The sequence below is a fragment of the Mobula birostris genome, chromosome 10 (genome assembly GCF_030028105.1).
Source record: "Mobula birostris isolate sMobBir1 chromosome 10, sMobBir1.hap1, whole genome shotgun sequence".
Taxonomy (NCBI): domain Eukaryota; kingdom Metazoa; phylum Chordata; class Chondrichthyes; order Myliobatiformes; family Myliobatidae; genus Mobula; species Mobula birostris.
The window spans coordinates 132,889,900-132,908,311 of NC_092379.1; the positions used below are offsets into that span (position 1 = coordinate 132,889,900).

General features: G+C 40.6%; 1 protein-coding gene across 1 annotated transcript; it reads left to right on the forward strand.

Annotated features, from left to right (window-relative positions):
- The first annotated feature begins 2,631 nt into the window (after positions 1-2,631).
- vma21 (vacuolar ATPase assembly factor VMA21) lies at positions 2,632-16,377 on the forward strand. Its single transcript, XM_072271025.1, has 3 exons — positions 2,632-2,720; positions 7,288-7,397; positions 12,861-16,377. The coding sequence occupies exons 1-3, from the start codon at positions 2,662-2,664 to the stop codon at positions 13,001-13,003; spliced, it is 312 nt and encodes a 103-aa protein (XP_072127126.1). The 5' UTR covers positions 2,632-2,661; the 3' UTR covers positions 13,004-16,377.
- Positions 16,378-18,412: the final 2,035 nt, after the last annotated feature.

Genomic DNA, 18,412 nt, shown 5'->3' on the forward strand with positions numbered 1-18,412 from the left:
CATACTTTTCAGCCCATCGTCATTTGCAAGCTCGAGGAGTTGATCTTCTTCCCATGCTGACATGGGTGATTCACCGGGAACATTCACACATGGGTCACGGACCCATTCCTTTGGACATCTTGGGTCATTTGCGGTTGGGAAGTAATGCTTGAATTCTGTCGACAGTGAAGATAGGTGATCGTGCACCAGCTGGTGAGAAGGACGGTGCAGCCTCAGTCTCTCCCAAAATCCCAGCTAATTTTGGGAACATGTCAAATATGCCCCTGTCCACTCGCCGTCCCCACAGTTCCAACTTGGCTTTGAAAGCAGACACTTTATCTGCTAACTTGAAGACAGTTGTCATTCTCCCCTGAAGTGACAAATTGAGTTCATTGAGCAGGTTGAAGATGTCACACAGATAAGCGAGTTTTGCTATCCTAGTCACTGGAGTGTGCTGCCAATGGTGACTTTTTTTCCTGAAAGAAATCTCTGTAGCAGCTCTCTTAACTCAAAAACCCTGGCCAGGGCTCTTCCCTTGATAGCCACCTGATTTCAGGGTACTTGGACTCAAGGTGCCGAAGCAGTTTTGAGGGCTTCATTGCCTCATTAAACAGCTTGTCTCCACATATCACACACAGGGAGCTTGGAGCGTGCGAGTCACCGGTCGCATTAAAGCCATATTTTATGTACGACTCGTCGTATTTTCTGTTGAAGGAAGTTTTTTTGCAGTCTCAGCCTCAGCTGTCTCTGTGTTATCATCATTGTTAGGCCTTTTTCCCCTACGACCTCTGCCAAAGCAACTCTCAAGCGATGTTTGCTTTTTACTCATCCAATAGTTGTAGTTAATGACCGACTGATGACTTCGCGTGGGTAATGACCTCACGTGTGTTCAAGCTCAACAGTGGGCGTCACAGGGAATGAGGAAAGGTGCAGCTGACTCATATCGTTTCATACCGCCAAATCATATCGCTTCCTCGCGGCCAGGTGGTTGGGGACCACTGCCAGATCCATCTTTCCCCAGCCGTTTATCTCTTTCACCAAACAACCTCCCAGCCCCTCACTTCGCTCCCTCCCCTCTCTCCGTTTCACCTATCACCTTGTACTTCTTCACACGGCTTTAGACCATCTGGACAACACAAACGCCTATGTCAGGATGCGGTTCATCGGCTATAGCTCAGCATTTAATACCATCGTTCTCACAATCCTGATCGAGAAGTTGCAGAACGTGGGCCTCTGTACCAACCTCTGCAATTGGATCCTTGACTTCCTAACCGGAAGACCACAATCTGTGTGGATTGGTGATAACATATCCTCCTCACTGACGATTGACACTGGTGCGCCTCAGGGGTGTGTGCTTAGCCCACTGCTCTACTCTCTGTACACACAACTGTGTGGCTCGGCATAGCTCAAATACATCTATAAATTTGCTGACAATACAACCATTGTTGCTAGAATCTCAGTTGGTGACGAGAGGGTGTACAGAAGTGACATATGCCAACTAGTGGCGTGGTGTCACAGCAACAGCCTGGCACTCAACATCAGTAAGACAAAAGAGCTGATTGTGGACTTCAGGAAGGGTAAGATGAAGGAACACATACCAATCCTCATAGAGGGATCAGAAGTGGAGAGAGTGAGCAGTTTCAAGTTCCTGGGTGTCATGATCTCTGAGGATCTAACCTGATTCCAACATATTGATATAGTTATAACGGCGGCAAGACAGCAGCTATACTTCATTAGGAATTTGAAGAGATTTGGAGAGATTTCGTACGTCAACAAATACTCAAAAACATTTATAGATGTACCGTGGAAAGCATTCTGACAGGCTGCATCACTGTTTGGTACGGAGGGGCCACTACACAGGACTGAAAGAAGCTGTAGAGGGTTGTAAATTTAGTCGGCTCCATCTTGGGTACTAGCCTACAAAGTACCCAGGACATCTTCAAGAACAGTGTCTCAGAAAGGCAGCGTCCATTACTAAGGACCCCCAAGCACCCAGGGCATGCTCTTTTCTTGCTGTTGCCATCGGGTAGGAGGTACAGAAGCCTGAAGGCACACACCCAGCCATTCAGGAACAGCTTCTTCCCCTGCCACCCAATTCCAAGAGACATTGAACCCTTGGACACTACCTCACTCTTTGAACATATAGTATTTTTGTGTATTTGTTTTTTTGCTCAATTTTTAATCTATTCAATATACATTTAATGTAATTGATTTATTATTTTATTTTGTTTTTTCCTTCTATATTATGCATTGCGTTGCAGTGCTGCTGCTAAGTTAACAAATTTCACGTCACATAATAAACCTGATTCCTTTTCTCCCCTCTCCCCACCTTCTCAGCCTGACTTCTTTCTCTTTTTCTCCAGTCCTGATGAGGTGTCTCAGCCCGAAACGTCGATTGTTTACTCTCTTCCATAGAGACTGCCTGGCCCGTCGAGCTCGTCAAGCAGTTTGTGCACGTTACGCCAACTGCCTGTTCATTTCCATTATAATACTGTCTGACTTGCTGAATTCCTCCAGGATTTTTTTGTGCGATGCTTTAGTTTTCCAGCATCTGCCGACTTTACCTCAGCCCTGCCCACCTGGTCCACACAGGCGGAAGTGACGACACTCGAGGGGCTGGCCCTACCGTACGTGCCTTGAGTGCAAGTTTCTCGCGGCGAAGAGGAAGTACGTCACGACAACATGGTGCGGGAAGAGAGGACGGTATTGAACGCGGCTCCAGGCGTCGCCGACTTCAGGGGGTGAGCGGCATTACCGGAGGAGTTGGAGGGGGGGGCGTGAAGGCGAGGCTTTATTTGCGGGTTGCTCCGCTCCACATTCGGTCTTGAAGCGAATAAATGTTAGGCTACCATATTAAAGTACCGCGCGGTGACGTCGCGTTTTCGGGACGGTGTGTGTGTGTGTGTGCTGTCATTCAACCAGTTTAGCCAGTCAGAAATCAGGGATCCTGCACGTTGTGATTGGGCGTGTTCCGTGGGGCACCGCCCCCGTGAGTCAGGTGCTTGTGACTTGTGCAGCCATGGTTGTCATCCACTTGATACAGCTGGATGCGGTTTCCTTTCAGTCTTCAGGGCACCTGAGTCTTTGCTCTGTGGTGTAGCTGCTGTGTTCACCGCACTTGCAGTGCTGGAGACCCTGGATCCAATCCTGACCTCCGACCCTGAGGAAAGGTCTTGGCCTGAAACGTCGACTGTTTATTCTCCTCCATAGATGCTGCTTGACCTGTTGAGTTCCTCCAGCCCTGTATCTTGTGCATGTTCCTCGGGTCGTCCCTGTGTGGGTTGTTACTGGGTAGTCTTGTTCACTCCTGCATTGCAAAAATGAGTAGATTAGTAGGTTACTTGGCCAGTAAATCCGCCCTGTTCCCCCTGTAGTGTGTAAATGAGTGATAGAATTTAGGGGGAGTTAAAGAGTGAGGTGAATAAAATATTGGGTTTACTTGGGATGTGTGTAAATGGATAGTTGATCATCGGTTTGGGCAGTGGGACCTATTGCCAGACCCTCCAGCTATGAATGTTTCTCATTTTTTATGGTCAAGGAATATTGGACAAGAGTTTTTGTTTTTAATATTTATTTCACATTTTTGCTTCATTGTTAAATTCCTGAATGCATGGAAAATGCTGGAACTTGTGATTTCCATTCAAGCAACATTTGGTTTGACCAAGGTCCAGTTTCTTATATCTAAAAAAAACAACATATCAACTAAATAAACCCCATTTTGAGCAGCTCTGTTGAACAATTCCTTGTTCAAACAAGCATGACCTTCCGGTGTGAGCTGGTGATGAAATTCCTAAAGTGAAGACTGACAAGTTGAATTATTGAAATAGAACATAGAATAGCACAGCACAGTACAGGCCCTTCAGCCCACAATGTTGTGCCAACCCTCAAACCCTGCCTCCCATATAAGCCCCCACCTTAAATTCCTCCATATACCTGTCTAGTAGTCTCTTAAACTTCACTAGTGTATCTGCCTCCACCACTGACTCAGGCAGTGCATTCCACGCACCAACCACTCTCTGAGTAAAAAACCTTCCTCTAATATCCCCCTTGAACTTCCCACCCCTTACCTTAAAGCCATGTCCTCTTGTATTGAGCAGTGGTGCCCTGGGGAAGAGGCGCTGGCTATCCACTCTATCTATTCCTCTTATTATCTTGTACACCTCTATCAAGTCTCCTGTCATCCTCCTCCTCTCCAAAGAGTAAAGTCCTAGCCCTAACAATAGGCTATTGTTCTAATAAACCTAAAATAATTCTCGACATGGTGTCATGCCACGGTAGCAGAGCAGTTAGTGCGACACTATTGCAACAGCTTTGGAGTACAATTTGGATGGGATGTCCTCTTTAGGAAGTTTGTACAATTTCCCCTTGAATGCATGGGTTTCTCTGATATGGAGCTGACACAGGTTTTCATTAAGATCTAATGTGTTCACCGGTGTACTTTCACCAAAATGAATGTCATACATTTCTTTATCCCAGATAGTGAAGTAAAAGCCCAAACAATTTTTGTATCTGGTGGATAATGCACATGGACACAGGAATGGTGAAGTTGAAGAGTTACCTTGTAGGAGAGGAAGTCAGTGAAAGTCTTAACAAATTGTTAATAGAACAGGTCAAACACAGAAGCAAACGTGGTTATACTTCACACACACAAAGGTGAAGTTTCCAGACAAAAATTTTATATTGTGTGGTGTGTCTCATAGTCTTCTTTTTCCTTCAAGAAAATTGAATTATGGAAAATTACTGAAAACCTAATTTAAATAATTTATGGCAAAGATGCTCATAATATCTGCCACTGTAGCATACTGGTTAATGTTTCTCTATTACAGCTTGGGCCAAGGTTCAGAGTTCAACCCTGGCGTCCACTGTAAGGAGTTTGTACGTCCTTCTCGTGGAATTTGTGGGTTTCCTCCAGGTGCTCTGGTTTCCTCCCACTGTCCAAGGATGTACTGGTAGTAGGTTAATTGATCATTGTAAATTGTCCTTTGATTAAGCTAGGGTTAAGTAGGTGGGTTGCTGGCTCATTGGGCTGGAAGAGCTTGTTCCACGCTATGTTTCTAAATGAATAACTTTTCTTGCTCCTCCTAAGCATTTGATATGTTGCTTTCCCAATTCCTGAATTCCCCCTTATTTTTCTGTAGAAGGTTTGAATGCCAGTTAAAATGACACTTTTCCTACAGATACTTATTATAATGTATCTTGAAACTTTTCACCAAAATGTGTTTCTGTGTAAAAAGTCACTGATATCTCTTGCTCCCTAGTGACATTTGATTGCAAGGTAGATTATTTACTAAAATTGATCTGAGAGATTTCAGATGTAAGGTTAGTTTGGAGTAGCTGGGATTATTTTCCTTATAACAGAGAAATTTGAAAGGGATATATGAGATGGTTTGTATTGGGTAATTAGAGGAAAGCTGTTTCCATCATTAAATGATTCTAGGACCAAGGGGACCAATACAAACTACTAGATAAAGTATACCATGGGATGTGAGGAAAGACAGCTTTATGCAGCATGATTATAATCTGGAAATCTAGCATCAGTGATTGTGGCTCAGCTCTCACCACTCTCTGGAAGGAGCTTATGCATTCTCCCCATGACCATGTGGGTTTGTTCTAGGTACTCTGCTTTCCTCCCACATTCCAAAGACCTACAGGTTGCAGTAAGTAAATTGTGGGCATGCGATGTTGACACCAGTGGCATCGTGACACTTGGTGGGCTGTGTTGGTTGTTGACACAAGTGACACTGTCAATTTTGATGTTTCAATGTACATAAAATAAATAAAGCTAATCTTTAAATTTTATGTAGAGGGAGAGAGGGGAAACAGAATCTGGTAAATCCATTACAATTGTCTCTACCTGCTTTTATAATCATTCTGAAAATGTCAGCACTTAATGAAGGAATCAGCTTTTTTCATCCTTACACATTTGTTATTCTGCAAACACTAGAAATCCCCCTGTTCCACTTAAGTCTCCCTTTGTGAGTTAAGTTTGTTTTCTTACATCTTCTTGTCTAAGATGAAAATGAATGAAACTGGCAAGTTGTGGCTATATCAGTGTCAAAACCGTGCATTTATAAAATAATTAAATCTTCAAATTGCAATGAATAGTTCTGTTTAGTTATAATTTTTCCTTTTAAAATTTTTAGTTTCCTTTCGTTGCTACTATTAAGTTGAATGCAGATTGTCTGCTCTTTTAATTACAGGCATCAAAACTGCAGATAGTGTAGGCTCCTGAACAAACAAAGTTTTTACATGATTGAACTGCATATCTCAGTTATTGATGTTGTTTTGTGCCATGACTGTGTGCCTGAGTTTTAAGCTCTACATTCTATATTTCTTCAATCGGTCAGGCTCTTGCTTTCACAATCCATTAGCTCATGCGTTAAGTTGTTTTATCTCGTACTGCTAATTCTACAAATCCCAACGACTCTGTCTTTGCACTAATTTGAATATGAATTGCAGATTCTTAATATTTTTCACAAATGGTTTGGACAATCAGGATCGGATTTATTATTACTGATGTGGAATTTGTTTGTGGCAGTTACACTGCAAGGGCATAAATATATAAATTACAACAATAAGTATAACAAAAAAGGAATAATAAGGTCACGTGTTGGCGGGTGGCCAAGTGGTGAAGGCATCGGTCTAGTGATCTGAAGGTCGCTAGTTCGAGCCTCAGCTGAGTCAGCATGTTGTGTCTTTGAGCAAGGCACTTAACCACACATTGCTCTGTGACGACACCAATGCCATATCGGCTGTATCAGCCCTAGTGCCCTTCCCTTGGACAACATCGATGGCGTGGAGAGGGGAGACTTGCAGCATGGGGAACTGCTGGTCTTCCATACAACCTTGCCCAGGCCAGCGCCCTGGAAACCTCCCAAGGTGCAAATCCATGGTCTCACGAGATTAATGGATGCCTATAAGGTCATTATGGATTCACGGGCATGCCTAGACAACCTAACCTTTGGTTATTAAATCTGAACTTTCTACTTTCTTGAACATTTGTTAATCGAAGGTTCCAACAGCTCCAAATCTAACTTCAGTTTACAAAAATTAAAAAGTTAAAGTCAGTGGTAAATCAGATTTCTCTGACAGATAGGGTGCATACCATAATGAACAACCAGAGATCTGATCTTTTCAGTTTGCTGGTATGAATGGTTTTTTTCATCACTATTATTTGTAGGGTCACCTTGTGGGTACTTCTAGCTAAGTCTGCTTAAAACTGGTCTGACACTACTAAAATGAGGCTTGTTATAAACAGATTTACTTGCTATGTGCAGATCTATTTACATTTTGTTGTGTCTTTTTCAGAAATGACAGCTCATTGTTATCAGTACTGAAGACACTCCTGTTTTTCACATTCCTAATGATTGCTTTACCAATTGGGTTGTACTTTGGAACAAAGTCTTATGTCTTTGAAGGTAACCTTTTTAACATGTTCCTTTTCTACTCTAAGAATGATCCTTTCAATTGATTTGAAGATAAACTTGATTTATATTGTAATTCATCTAATCTACTTCAAATTGTTATCTTGCCAAACAGAAGTCTCTGTCAGGTGGAGTTCAGAGCTGATGCTGATGAACTGTTAGTTGTCTGAGTCAGGGGTATATAGTGACGATTTTGTTACCGAGCAAATGAAACAGTGTGAATGAAGGGTTCCACAAGTACAATATTATGTCACAAGTGCCAGCACAACAAATCACTATTTTTGTAAACAAACTCAATCGAGAGTTTGTATGTTTTTTTTTATGCCATGGACCAATATCATTTAGCAAGGGGTCCCAGACTGGAACCCCTGAATTAGAAAGCCTTGTATTTTGGATTGTAGGAATGATATTGTTTACAGTGTACTTAGCAATGTTAGGTTAACTGAGTATGAATACAATGTGAGAAACGATGAAGGATAAAGCATACATTTGGAAATGGTGAAGTAATGGCAGTACAAACTAAATTGGATTTCCTTGTTTATAAGTCTTAAAAAAATTATGGACTGTCACTATCATGGAAATTAAATAGAAGGCTTACTGTTGGCTTTATATTTGGTCAGAAGTACAGTAGTGTAGAGTTAGGCTATTTTTTGAACAAATCCCAGACTGAACTAGTTTGAGATAAGGAAAATAGTTCTGAGTATTATCCCTCAAAAATAATATCTTGTTGGAGCAGAGGGTAGAATCGAGGGGTGCTGCATTATATGTTTACCAGGTTGTTGCGTATTCTGCAATCCTTAAATATTGTTGGATATGGTGTTTAAATCAAAAGTTCTTTTGGAAGTCAGCAACGAGGTATGATACTTGTTGCTTCACGATTGTTTTATTAAGGGTTGATGGAACAAAGGGAATAGGAACAGACATTGACAGGTCTTAAAACTTGAAGAAGAGAGGACCTAAAGAGGGAGCCTCGCTTAAAGCAGCTACTTCAAAGTAAATTTATTGTCAAAGTACATACAGTACTGTGCAGAAGTCTTGGGCACATATTAAGATTTTTGCATAGTACTGTATTTGTCAGCGGAGGGCGAGTTTGTAAATCTGGCAGGAGCAAAGTTTATTGGGAATGGCGAATACAGAGTGTGGGAAGGGTTCCAGAGAGGGAGTGCCAGGGCGGAGGAGTGTAGGTGCAGACACACCAGACGATGTCATTTAATTCTAAACAATTGGTTTATTGATCATTACAGATTGTCTCTTTGGTGTCTCCTGCTCCATCCACTCACCCTTCCCCTTTTCCCAACCATGATTCCCCTTTCCCTGCCCTCTTCCCATTCTCAATCCACAATAGAGACCCATATCAGAATCAGGCTTGTCGTCACTCACATATGTGATGTTTTTTTTCTCTCTGCGGCAGCAGTACAGTGCAATACATAAAATTACTATAGAACTGTGCAAAAGTCTTAGTTACCCTAGCTCTGTATGTATATATAGATTCACAAAGAAGAAAAATCTGCAGATGCTAGAAGTCCAAGCAACACACGCAAAGTGCTGGAGGAACTCAGCAGGCGAGGCAGCATCTATGGAAAAGAGTAAACAGTTGAAGTTTTGGGCCAAAACCTTTCATCAGTACTGGTGGAAAAAAAAAAGATGAGAAGTCAGAGTAAGAAGGTGTGGGGAGGGGAGGATGAAGTACACGGTGGTAGGTGATAGGTGAAACTGGGGGAGGGGGAGGAGTGAAGTAAAGAGCTGGGAAGTTGATTGCTGAAAGAGATAAAGGGCTGGAGAAGGGGGAATCTGATAGGAGAGGACAAGGCCATGGAAGAAAGGGAAGGGGGAGGAGCACCAGAGGGAGGTGCTGGGCAGGTAAGGAGATAAGGTGAGACACGGAAATTGGAATGGTGAAATGGGGTGAAATTACTGGAAGTTTGCGAAATCAATGTTCATGCCACTAGATTGAAGGCTGCACAGACGGAATATAAGGTGTTGCTCCTCCAACCTGAGTGTGGCATCATCGCGACAGGTGGGGAGGCCATGGACTGACATGTCAGAATGGGAATGGGAAGTAGAATTAAAATGGATGGCCACTGCTTTTTCTGGCAGATTGAGCACAGGTGCTCAGCAAAGCGATCTCCCAGTCTATGTCAGGTCTCACGATATACAGGAAGCCACACTGGGAGCCACAGATGCAATAGATGACCCCAAAATCCTCAACCCTGAGACTCGTTTTCTTGCAGGCATACTCAGTAAATCCTAGGACCATAATAGAATCAATGACCGTACCCTACAGGGCATCAAACAACCAAAGTGCAAGAGATAACAAACTGTGCAAATACAAAAGAGAAAAAAAAAATAAATAAGCAATAAATATGGAGAACATGAGATGAAGGGTCCTTAAAAGTTAATTCATAGATTGTGAGAACATTTCAGTGATAGGGCAAGTAAAGTTGCATGAAGTTGTCCCCTTTGGTTCAAGAGCCTGATGGTTGTGAGGTAATGACTGTTTTTGAGCCTGCTGGTATGAATCCTGAGGCTCTGTACCTCCTGCCTGATGGCAGCAGCAAGAGGACAGTGTGATCTGGGTTGTGGGGGACCCTGATGATGGATGTTGCTCTCCTGCAGCAGCACTTTGTGTGGATGTGTTCAAGGGTATTGGTAGTTCTGTACCAGACTGTGATGCAGCCAGTTAATATACTCTCCACAGCACATCTATAGAAGTTTGTCAAAGTATTAGAATCCTTGCAAACTTCTAACAAAATAGAGGTGTTACCATGCCTGTGCTTTCTTCGTAATTGCACTTATGTGCTGGGCCTAACACAGGACTTCTGAAATGATAACACTGAGGAATTTAAAGTTCTTGACCCTGTCTAGCTTTGATTCCCTTGATGAGGACTGGCTCATGGACCTCCAGTTTCCTCCTCCTGGAATCAATAATCAGCTCCAGAAAGATAAGAAAATTCCATAAATAGCAGACGGCCAATTAGAAAACACTTATTCAATGTTGCTGTAAAATTAACTAGAGAAATGTACTATGACTTAAGGAAAGAATAAAACTTCCAGAACTGAACTTTGTATAGTCACTAGATGTATATTAAACTGTTATGTATATAAAGGCTACTTAAAATACAAGCAGATAATTGATCGTTAAAGTGCAAAGAAAATGCCAATTAAAATTAAATAGTTGGATCCAACAATTCCCCTCTTTGATTCTAAATCATGTGTTTAGAATCACGTCTGAAAATTCAGAGGCAGAAAAACTTATATTCACTGAACGTTATGTATAAAGTTACCCAAAGAAACCTACTTGGGTTATGAAATAGCAAAAGGTATACGGTATATTCTTCAAAGCATTCATACAGTTATGTTAAGCAGGTTAGTAGGCACACTTGTGTATGTTTGAACTATTGTTAGTGTTCATCTCTAAATAAGTAAAAAATATATAAATTGTGAAAAGGCATACGAGTAGGAATAATATGACTTGTAATAATTGAGTAAATCCAACTTGAATGAATCCAATCAAAGAAAACTCATGCAACAGATTGATGTATTTTACCTCCTTCTTTATGAATATGATCAGCCAAATTAGTTATGTCTTCAGACTGATCAGGTATGCAAGTACCACAATCCTTGCCTATAACTGCACTTGTTCCCCCCTTAACTACTAAGAGAGGTCTAATACAATACAATTTCAAAGAACGATCTTACTCATGGTAAGCATTTCTATTGTTACCTTTCCCAAGGCATCACAGCTGTCATTGCTTACCCTTTCTAAGGCTGCAGCAACACTTTTAATTTCTTATTCTTGCAATGCCATAAAATGGGAATAAAATTGATGCAAAAGTATCTCTTTCTGAAATATCTCATTTACTTCTAGACTCAGGAGGTAATGATAAGATGTGTGTATGTCTCATGGCAGGAAAAAAAAAGTACCCTAATTTACATGATCCTAACCAATTACATGGAAGAGAGATGTATGCTCCATTTCCCACATATTGTACGTATTGTTCCTTGAACTTAGACTTTTTGTTATTACTTTATAGGAGCTTTGTTGGATTGTAATATCTTAAATTGTCAATAAAACAAGTATACATTGAGTCATCTCGACTGGTACATTATGAGTAAAAAGAATTGGCAAAAATATAACAAAGACAAATAACATTAAAATAAACTTTATAATGTCCACTAGTTGTTGACTTGCTTGAAGTCTTCTGACTGATTAATGATTTGCTCACTGTAGCCCAGTAGCATCACAGAGGTTACTAGCATATTAGCCAGAGCCCTCACCGTCTTTGTTAGCTACTACTTTGGCTTACTTAAGTGGCTGTCGTGTATCTACTTTTATCTTCTACTTTCACCACCAAGTTGGTAGTTAACAACACTTGATCAGGACCTTCCCATCGAGGTCCCAGTAGTTCCTTATGCAGTTTCTTAGTCAAAACCCACTTGCTAGAATCAGGGTATGTCCTTCTGCAATATGCACAAATTGATGAAGGAACTCAGCAGGCCAGTCAGCATCTATGGAAAAGAGTAAACAGTCAGCATTTCTGCCCGAGACCCTTCTATAGATGTTGCATGTCCCGCTGAGTTCCTCCAGCTTTTTGTGTGTGTTGCTTTGGATTTCCAGCATCAGCAGATTTTCTCATGTTTGTGTGTTCCTCCTTTTGGGTCTTCCCAAGCGACAGAAAGCTGTTGAGAAGCGGACTGGACAGCTTATTTAATTTCACACAATAGGTAATTAAACTGTCTGCCATAATAGCCTCCCTTGAGATCGAAGGCTACTGTCAGTGACCTGTTTTCACCTTTTCTTGTTTGAAGTTGCTCTGATGCTACCTAAGACCAATGGAAGAGCTGTAGCCCATGTTATGCTTTCCTCATATTTGGTCAATCGTTGTTTGATGGTTCCATTCATTTTTGACTTGTCTTGATGAATCTGGGTAATGTAATTACATTGAAGCTCTGAAACATTTCAAAATAAAGGTTGTAGCTTTAGAAAATTTATGGATTATATTCATTACCATATAATCAATTGCAGGAACAATTATATTAACATAGATTTCCCAGTTATATTAGGATAATTTCAAAATAATATTATTATATAAAAGATAATTCCAGCTGCGTGGCAATAAAGGCTATGTGCATAGGAGCATTTCAAATACTGCACAGCCATGCATCCGCAAAGCTTAGAGGGAACAGTGGTCAAAACTCTTGACTTAAAACAGCAAGGTTTCAATCAGAAACACTGACCATTCCTTTCCTCCTACAGATGTTGCTCAACGAAATGTGTTTCCTCAACAGATTGTTTGTTCTCCAGTTTACAGCATGTATAGACACTTGTGTTACTGTTAATCTTATTTTTCTCCACTTTCTTTAAAGTTTTACACACCCTTAATAGATCAACCCTAATTTTGGATTAAAAGAATTACATACCAAAAACTGTAATTGTACACTTTTTTTTCTTCTCAGGTACACTTGGGATGTCAAATAGAGACAGCTACTTCTATGCTGCTATAGTTGCAGTTGTGGCTGTTCATATTGTGCTGGCCTTGTTTGTATATGTAGCATGGAATGAAGGCTCAAGGCAATGGCGTGATGGCAAACAGGATTAAGTGCGGCTTCATTTGGATCAAGCATGAGGCAGCTCGTGTTTAAACTAATTCTAGGAGACGGTCGAATTGAAGAGGCAGAGGAACAACTGAGGTGTATCACGGACACAATGGACTTTTTGTTTAGGGTTGGAAGGATTGGTGCAAAGTAAAAGAAAAATGGAAGTTACAGTAGCTGAATTTGACTTTCAAATGCAATGTCTATCTGATTGTTCCCACTCCATGTGATTTCTTCACTAGTTGAGATCTGAGATATGCCCTTTAAATGTACACCATTTACACTTTCAGGCAATATAACCTGGAATTTGAAAGGTCACTCCATTTATCTTTAGCATACCACTTTAACACTGATCTGTTTGAATTGTCATTTGTTCAAAGAACCAAATATCAAAACACAAACCATCCTGGTGCACTAGACATGAAATGGTGAATAATGAATATTCTCTCCAACTCGTATCTACTTGTACCTACATTTGCTGTTGTGATGTAAGTTATCTTTTCAATTGTAGATTCAAGGAAAGTAATGGTGTTACCAGTAATAAAGCCGAAGCTACATTTTGGCATATTGCTTAAAAGTTTTGTTAGAGTATATGAAAGTCTTCTCAATGTTCCAGAATATCATTTATAAATGAAATTGTTTTGGAATTGTAAAGATCCAAAAGGCTATTCAGACTCACCTTTCCCCCCCAATCCTTGAAGGTGGCCAGTAGAAAGTGAAATGCTTCCAAATAATTTGTATTTTAGGGTGAGATCCTTCCCAAGGAGAACAGTCGTCTTTCAGCTGCAACAAACATATTGAAACCAAGCTATGTCGTTTATCGTGGCTCAAAAGATGGAGATGGTGCAGTCTTGTGGAAAAGTTGCATCAGGGCTCTCATTGTGTGAGGAGCAATAACCAGTGTGGCCCAGCAGTTTGAACATGTCTCCCAATTTTTCAAAGACCAGGACCAGAATTTGTTACTGATTTGTCTCTGGCTCCAGAATATTTGCATGAAACATTTTAAAAATGGGTTATGAAAAGCTCGTATAGCTGCAAAGCTTTTCTCCCATTCTCACCTGTAAAGGACTGAACTTCCTTCAAAATTGATGAGGTTCTATTGCGAGACTCAAAGTCCAAATGAACAAACCTAAAGACTATGAACCATGCCTTACAGCCAAGAATGTACATAATTAAGATGGACAATACTTTGAAATAGACCTGTGTGTGGAATATATTGTAGTTTAAAATTTGTTCCTTTTGATATTTTGAGAAACCCTCCACAAAAATCGAGAATAAAGAATTAGGCAGGAAAATCAACAATTTGAGTTGTCAAATTTAATTATTGTCCATATTTAAAGCTGTTCCACAAGGAGCTAGTGTTCTTATGTAACTACTGTGAAGCAGTTAAAAGTTTAAAACAAGCCTGTAATTTGCTTAAATGGAGTGTTTTACATGAGGAAAATTTAGCAAAAATATTTTACACAGAGACTGATTGCTGTAGTTTTTGCTGACATGTGGTTTTGTTTTTAATTTACTTGCATAGGTAGAGAAATAATACGTGAGAAATTCTAATTTGCTTTAATTTGCCCATTCCTGTCCCTTCCCTGAGAAGGTGAAATAATCTTGGTTGCAGAATGATTGAATTTGCTTTGTGAAACATGGAAAAATGAAAATGTTTCTTGTAAGCTATGTTACAAAATCTGATTATATTGTGAAAAGTATTTACAATTGTACTTAAATGTCTGATATTAAATGTATACTTTAATACTGTATAATCAGTCACAATTCATGGCTGGTCTGTCTGAATGACTTATGGTTATTTTGTTACATTCACTTTGATAGCTGAACCTAGGGACATGAGACTATGGATACTGGAATTTGGAGCAGAAAAAGCAAAATGCTGAATGAACTCATTGTGTCAGCTAATATCTGTGGAGTGAAATGGACAGTCAAGATCAAAAGATCCTTCATCTGGACTGAGATGGAGGGATGGAGCCATATTTGGCAAGTAATAGTTGAGCAAGAGTGCTAGCCAGATAAAGGAGGGAAGAATGAGAGGCCGAGGCAACAAAGGGCTGCAGCTAATGGAATCTTACAGGAAGAGAAGAAAGAGCCTGGAAACAAAAGGGAGGTGGGATGTGATATAGCAGCTGACCCATGGAAGTGTCCACAAACAGCAAATAAGGGTGTTTTATCTAAGGAAAAATGTTAATCATTGTTGCAGGTATAAAATTATAGCAAAAACTGAAAGCCATTACTCTATGTCGAGCAGTATCTGTGGAGGCAAAGGGATGGTTGACTGTTCAGGTTTTGTCCTTCATTAGCCCTCACCTGAATGCTGGTACCTCAACCTCTAATTTTGTCTCGTGTCTGCAGTTACTGCCTCCTTACAAAGGTAAGTAACAAACTTAAACGTGGCTGAAAGTAAACCAGTGCACAGTTTTCCAAAATGTGTCTCTTCCATTTTATGTCATTGACATATAGAAATGTTGAAAAATGATTTGAGGAAAAAGGTGAAAATCTAAAGAATTGGTAATCTAAAATAAAACCAGAAACTCAGCAGGTCAGTGAGCATCTGTGAAAATGGAAACTTAATCTTTCATTTTGAAGACCCTGCAATAGAAATGGGAAATAAAGAATTTTAACCTGCAGAAAGGATGGGAGGGATGGATTTTATAAAGAATATCCAACAGGTTAACCCCACCTCCCTTAAAATATCCACACTCCTTTTCCAGTCAGATTCTATTAGCCCTTTGTAGCCAAGGGTAGCCATTACTAATGTTGATAACGAAGCTACATCATTAATTAAAGTGAGTTAACATGAAATGAGAAATGTAAAGCTCTGAAATCAGACCTAAAGGAATTACTGAGTAAGCTAGGTGGCATTTGTGGAGAGAGCTGGGCTACCAAATTCCGATACAAATAAATTGTTGAATTTGATACTGGTATTGGTACTGGTTTGTTATTGCCACATGTATCAAGAAACATGCTATTGGCGACCGAGATTGAGGTCGATTTGTTCGGACAGAGATGGTGCTTAGTACTCTGTGTCGGAGGGCTGATTCGGAGGCTCGAAATTTTCAGATGACTCAGAGACGGATTGTGGTCGGGTATGGCAGGGAGAGCTTTTCTTCCTTCTCCTGTCTGCTTGAGATGTGGGACATTTGAGAGACTGAACTTTTTACTGTGCTCATGGACTTCTTCATCAAGTTATGGTATTGTTGCACTGTTGTAACTATATGTTATAATTATGTGGTTTTGTCAGTTTTTTCAGTCTCGGTCTGTCCTGTGTTTTGTGATATCACACCAGAGGAAGTATTGTAACATTTCTTAATGCGTGCATTACTAAATGACAATAAAAGAGGACTGCGTGTCTTCATAATCTAAACAATGAAAAGTTTGTCTTGCATTCGATCAAATCATGCAGTGCATTGAGGTAGAACAAGGTAAAACAATAACTACTACAGAGAAAGTTCAGTGCAGGCTGATGATAAGACATATGCTTATAATGAGGTAGATTGTGAAGCCAAGAGTCCATCTTAAACAAGAGTATGATCTTATTGTTCAAGGATCTAATGACAATGGGATAGAAGCTGTCCTTGAGCCTGCTCGTATGTGCTCTCAGGCTTTTGTGTCTTCTGTCTAATGGGAGAGGGGAGAAGACAGAAAGTCCAAGGTCAGTCAAGTCTTTGCTTTACTGAGCCAGTGAGAAACATAGGCAAGAGGCTAATTTCTATGATGTGTTGAGCTGTGTCCACAACTGCAGTCTCTTGTGATCACGTGTAGAATGTTGCCATAACAAGTTGATACGCATCCAGACAGAATGCTTTCTATGGTGCATTGATGAAAGTTGGTAAAGGTTGGAGCGGACATGCCAAATTTCTTCAGCCTCCTGAGAAGAAGAATCATTGGTGCCTTTTCTTGGCTGTGATATCAGTGTGACTGGACCAGGACATACTATTGGTGATATTCAAACTTGGAAACCTGAAGCTCTCAGCTTCAACACCACTGATGTAGACAGGAGCATGTGCACTGTCCCCCTTCCTGAAATCATTGACCAGCTGTTTTGTTGCTGTTGAGAGGAGATAGCCCAGAAGGCTTCAGTGTGCCCAGATGGAATAAGAGGCTTATATGAGGATAGCACAATATCATGAACCAAAAGGTCAGTACTGTGCTAGAATCTTCTGTTCTCACATTGGGAAACTATAGCCAGATGGTCTAGTGTTGGTGTTGAATGGAGAATTAGAATGCAAGGCAACATGAAGCTCAGGGCCACTCCTGTACACTGAACAAAGGTTCTCTGAATGTGGTCACCCCATCTACATTGGTTTTTCCCATGGGAGGAGACAACATTGTGAATATCAAATACAGTACACTGGACTGGAAAAGGGGTAAGTGGATTGCTACCTCACGTAGAAAGAACATTTTGGGTCCTTGGATGTTGGGGAGGGCAGAGGAAAAGAGCAAGTGTTATGTCTCATGCCAATGCATGAGAAATTGACTTGAGAAGAATAGTTTGTGGAGTTAGAAGAGTAGAGCAGGGTGTCACAAAGTCATTGGGGAGGGCACAGAAAGATGTGCCCTGTGATGGAATCTCATTGAATGTGGTGGAAATTAGAAAGTTGAAACATGGAGGCTGGTAGGGTTGAAGATGAGGAAAACAGATGAGATGCAGTCAGTGACTCTTATCTATGGTATAGGGGATGTTAAGTTTCAGAAAGTAACTTCAAAGGAAAAAGGTTACATAAGATAGTTTTGACTGGCCAGAGAGGTCTAAGATGGGACATCACTTAATGAACTGTTCTATTCTTCCTGCATCTCCACTACTAATTGCTTACAGCCTTTTGCTTACAGACTGAATCAATATTCAGTGGTCAATTTATTGGGTACCCCCTGCACCTAAAAAAAGTAGGTGTGTGGTCTGCTACTGCTATGGCTAATTCCCTTCAAACTTCGAGGTGGTGTGTATTCAGATATGCCGTTCTGCAGTGTGTAACGTGGTTATTTGAGTTGCTGCCACCCTCCTGTCAGCTTCAATCAGTCTGGCTATTCTCTGCACTCTCATTAAAGAAGATTTTTTTGTTTCTTGCACCATTCTCTGTACACTTTAAAGACTGGTATGCATGAAAATCCCAGGAGATCAGCAGTTTCTGAGATAAACAAACTACCTTGTCTGGCACCAACAATCAATCCATGATCAAAGTCATTTAGATCACATTCCTTCCCCATTCTGATGTTTGTTCTGAACAATAACTGAACCTCCTGACCAAGCCTGCATGCTTTTATGTATTAAGTTGCTGCCACATAATTGGCTGAGTAGATATTTGCATTTAACAAACAGGTGTACCTAATAAAGTTGACACTGATTCTATATTTCTGTGATCTAGAATTGGTGAATAATGAGCAAAATGCTAATTAAAGCCTATTCATTT

Coding starts and splice junctions, on each gene's coding strand:
- vma21 (XM_072271025.1), top strand. CDS start 2,662: ATGGTGCGGGAAGAGAGGACGGTATTGAACGCGGCTCCAGGCGTCGCC. Junction 2,721..7,287: donor GGCGTCGCCGACTTCAGGGG/GTGAGCGGCATT, acceptor TGTCTTTTTCAG/AAATGACAGCTCATTGTTAT. Junction 7,398..12,860: donor AAAGTCTTATGTCTTTGAAG/GTAACCTTTTTA, acceptor TTTTCTTCTCAG/GTACACTTGGGATGTCAAAT.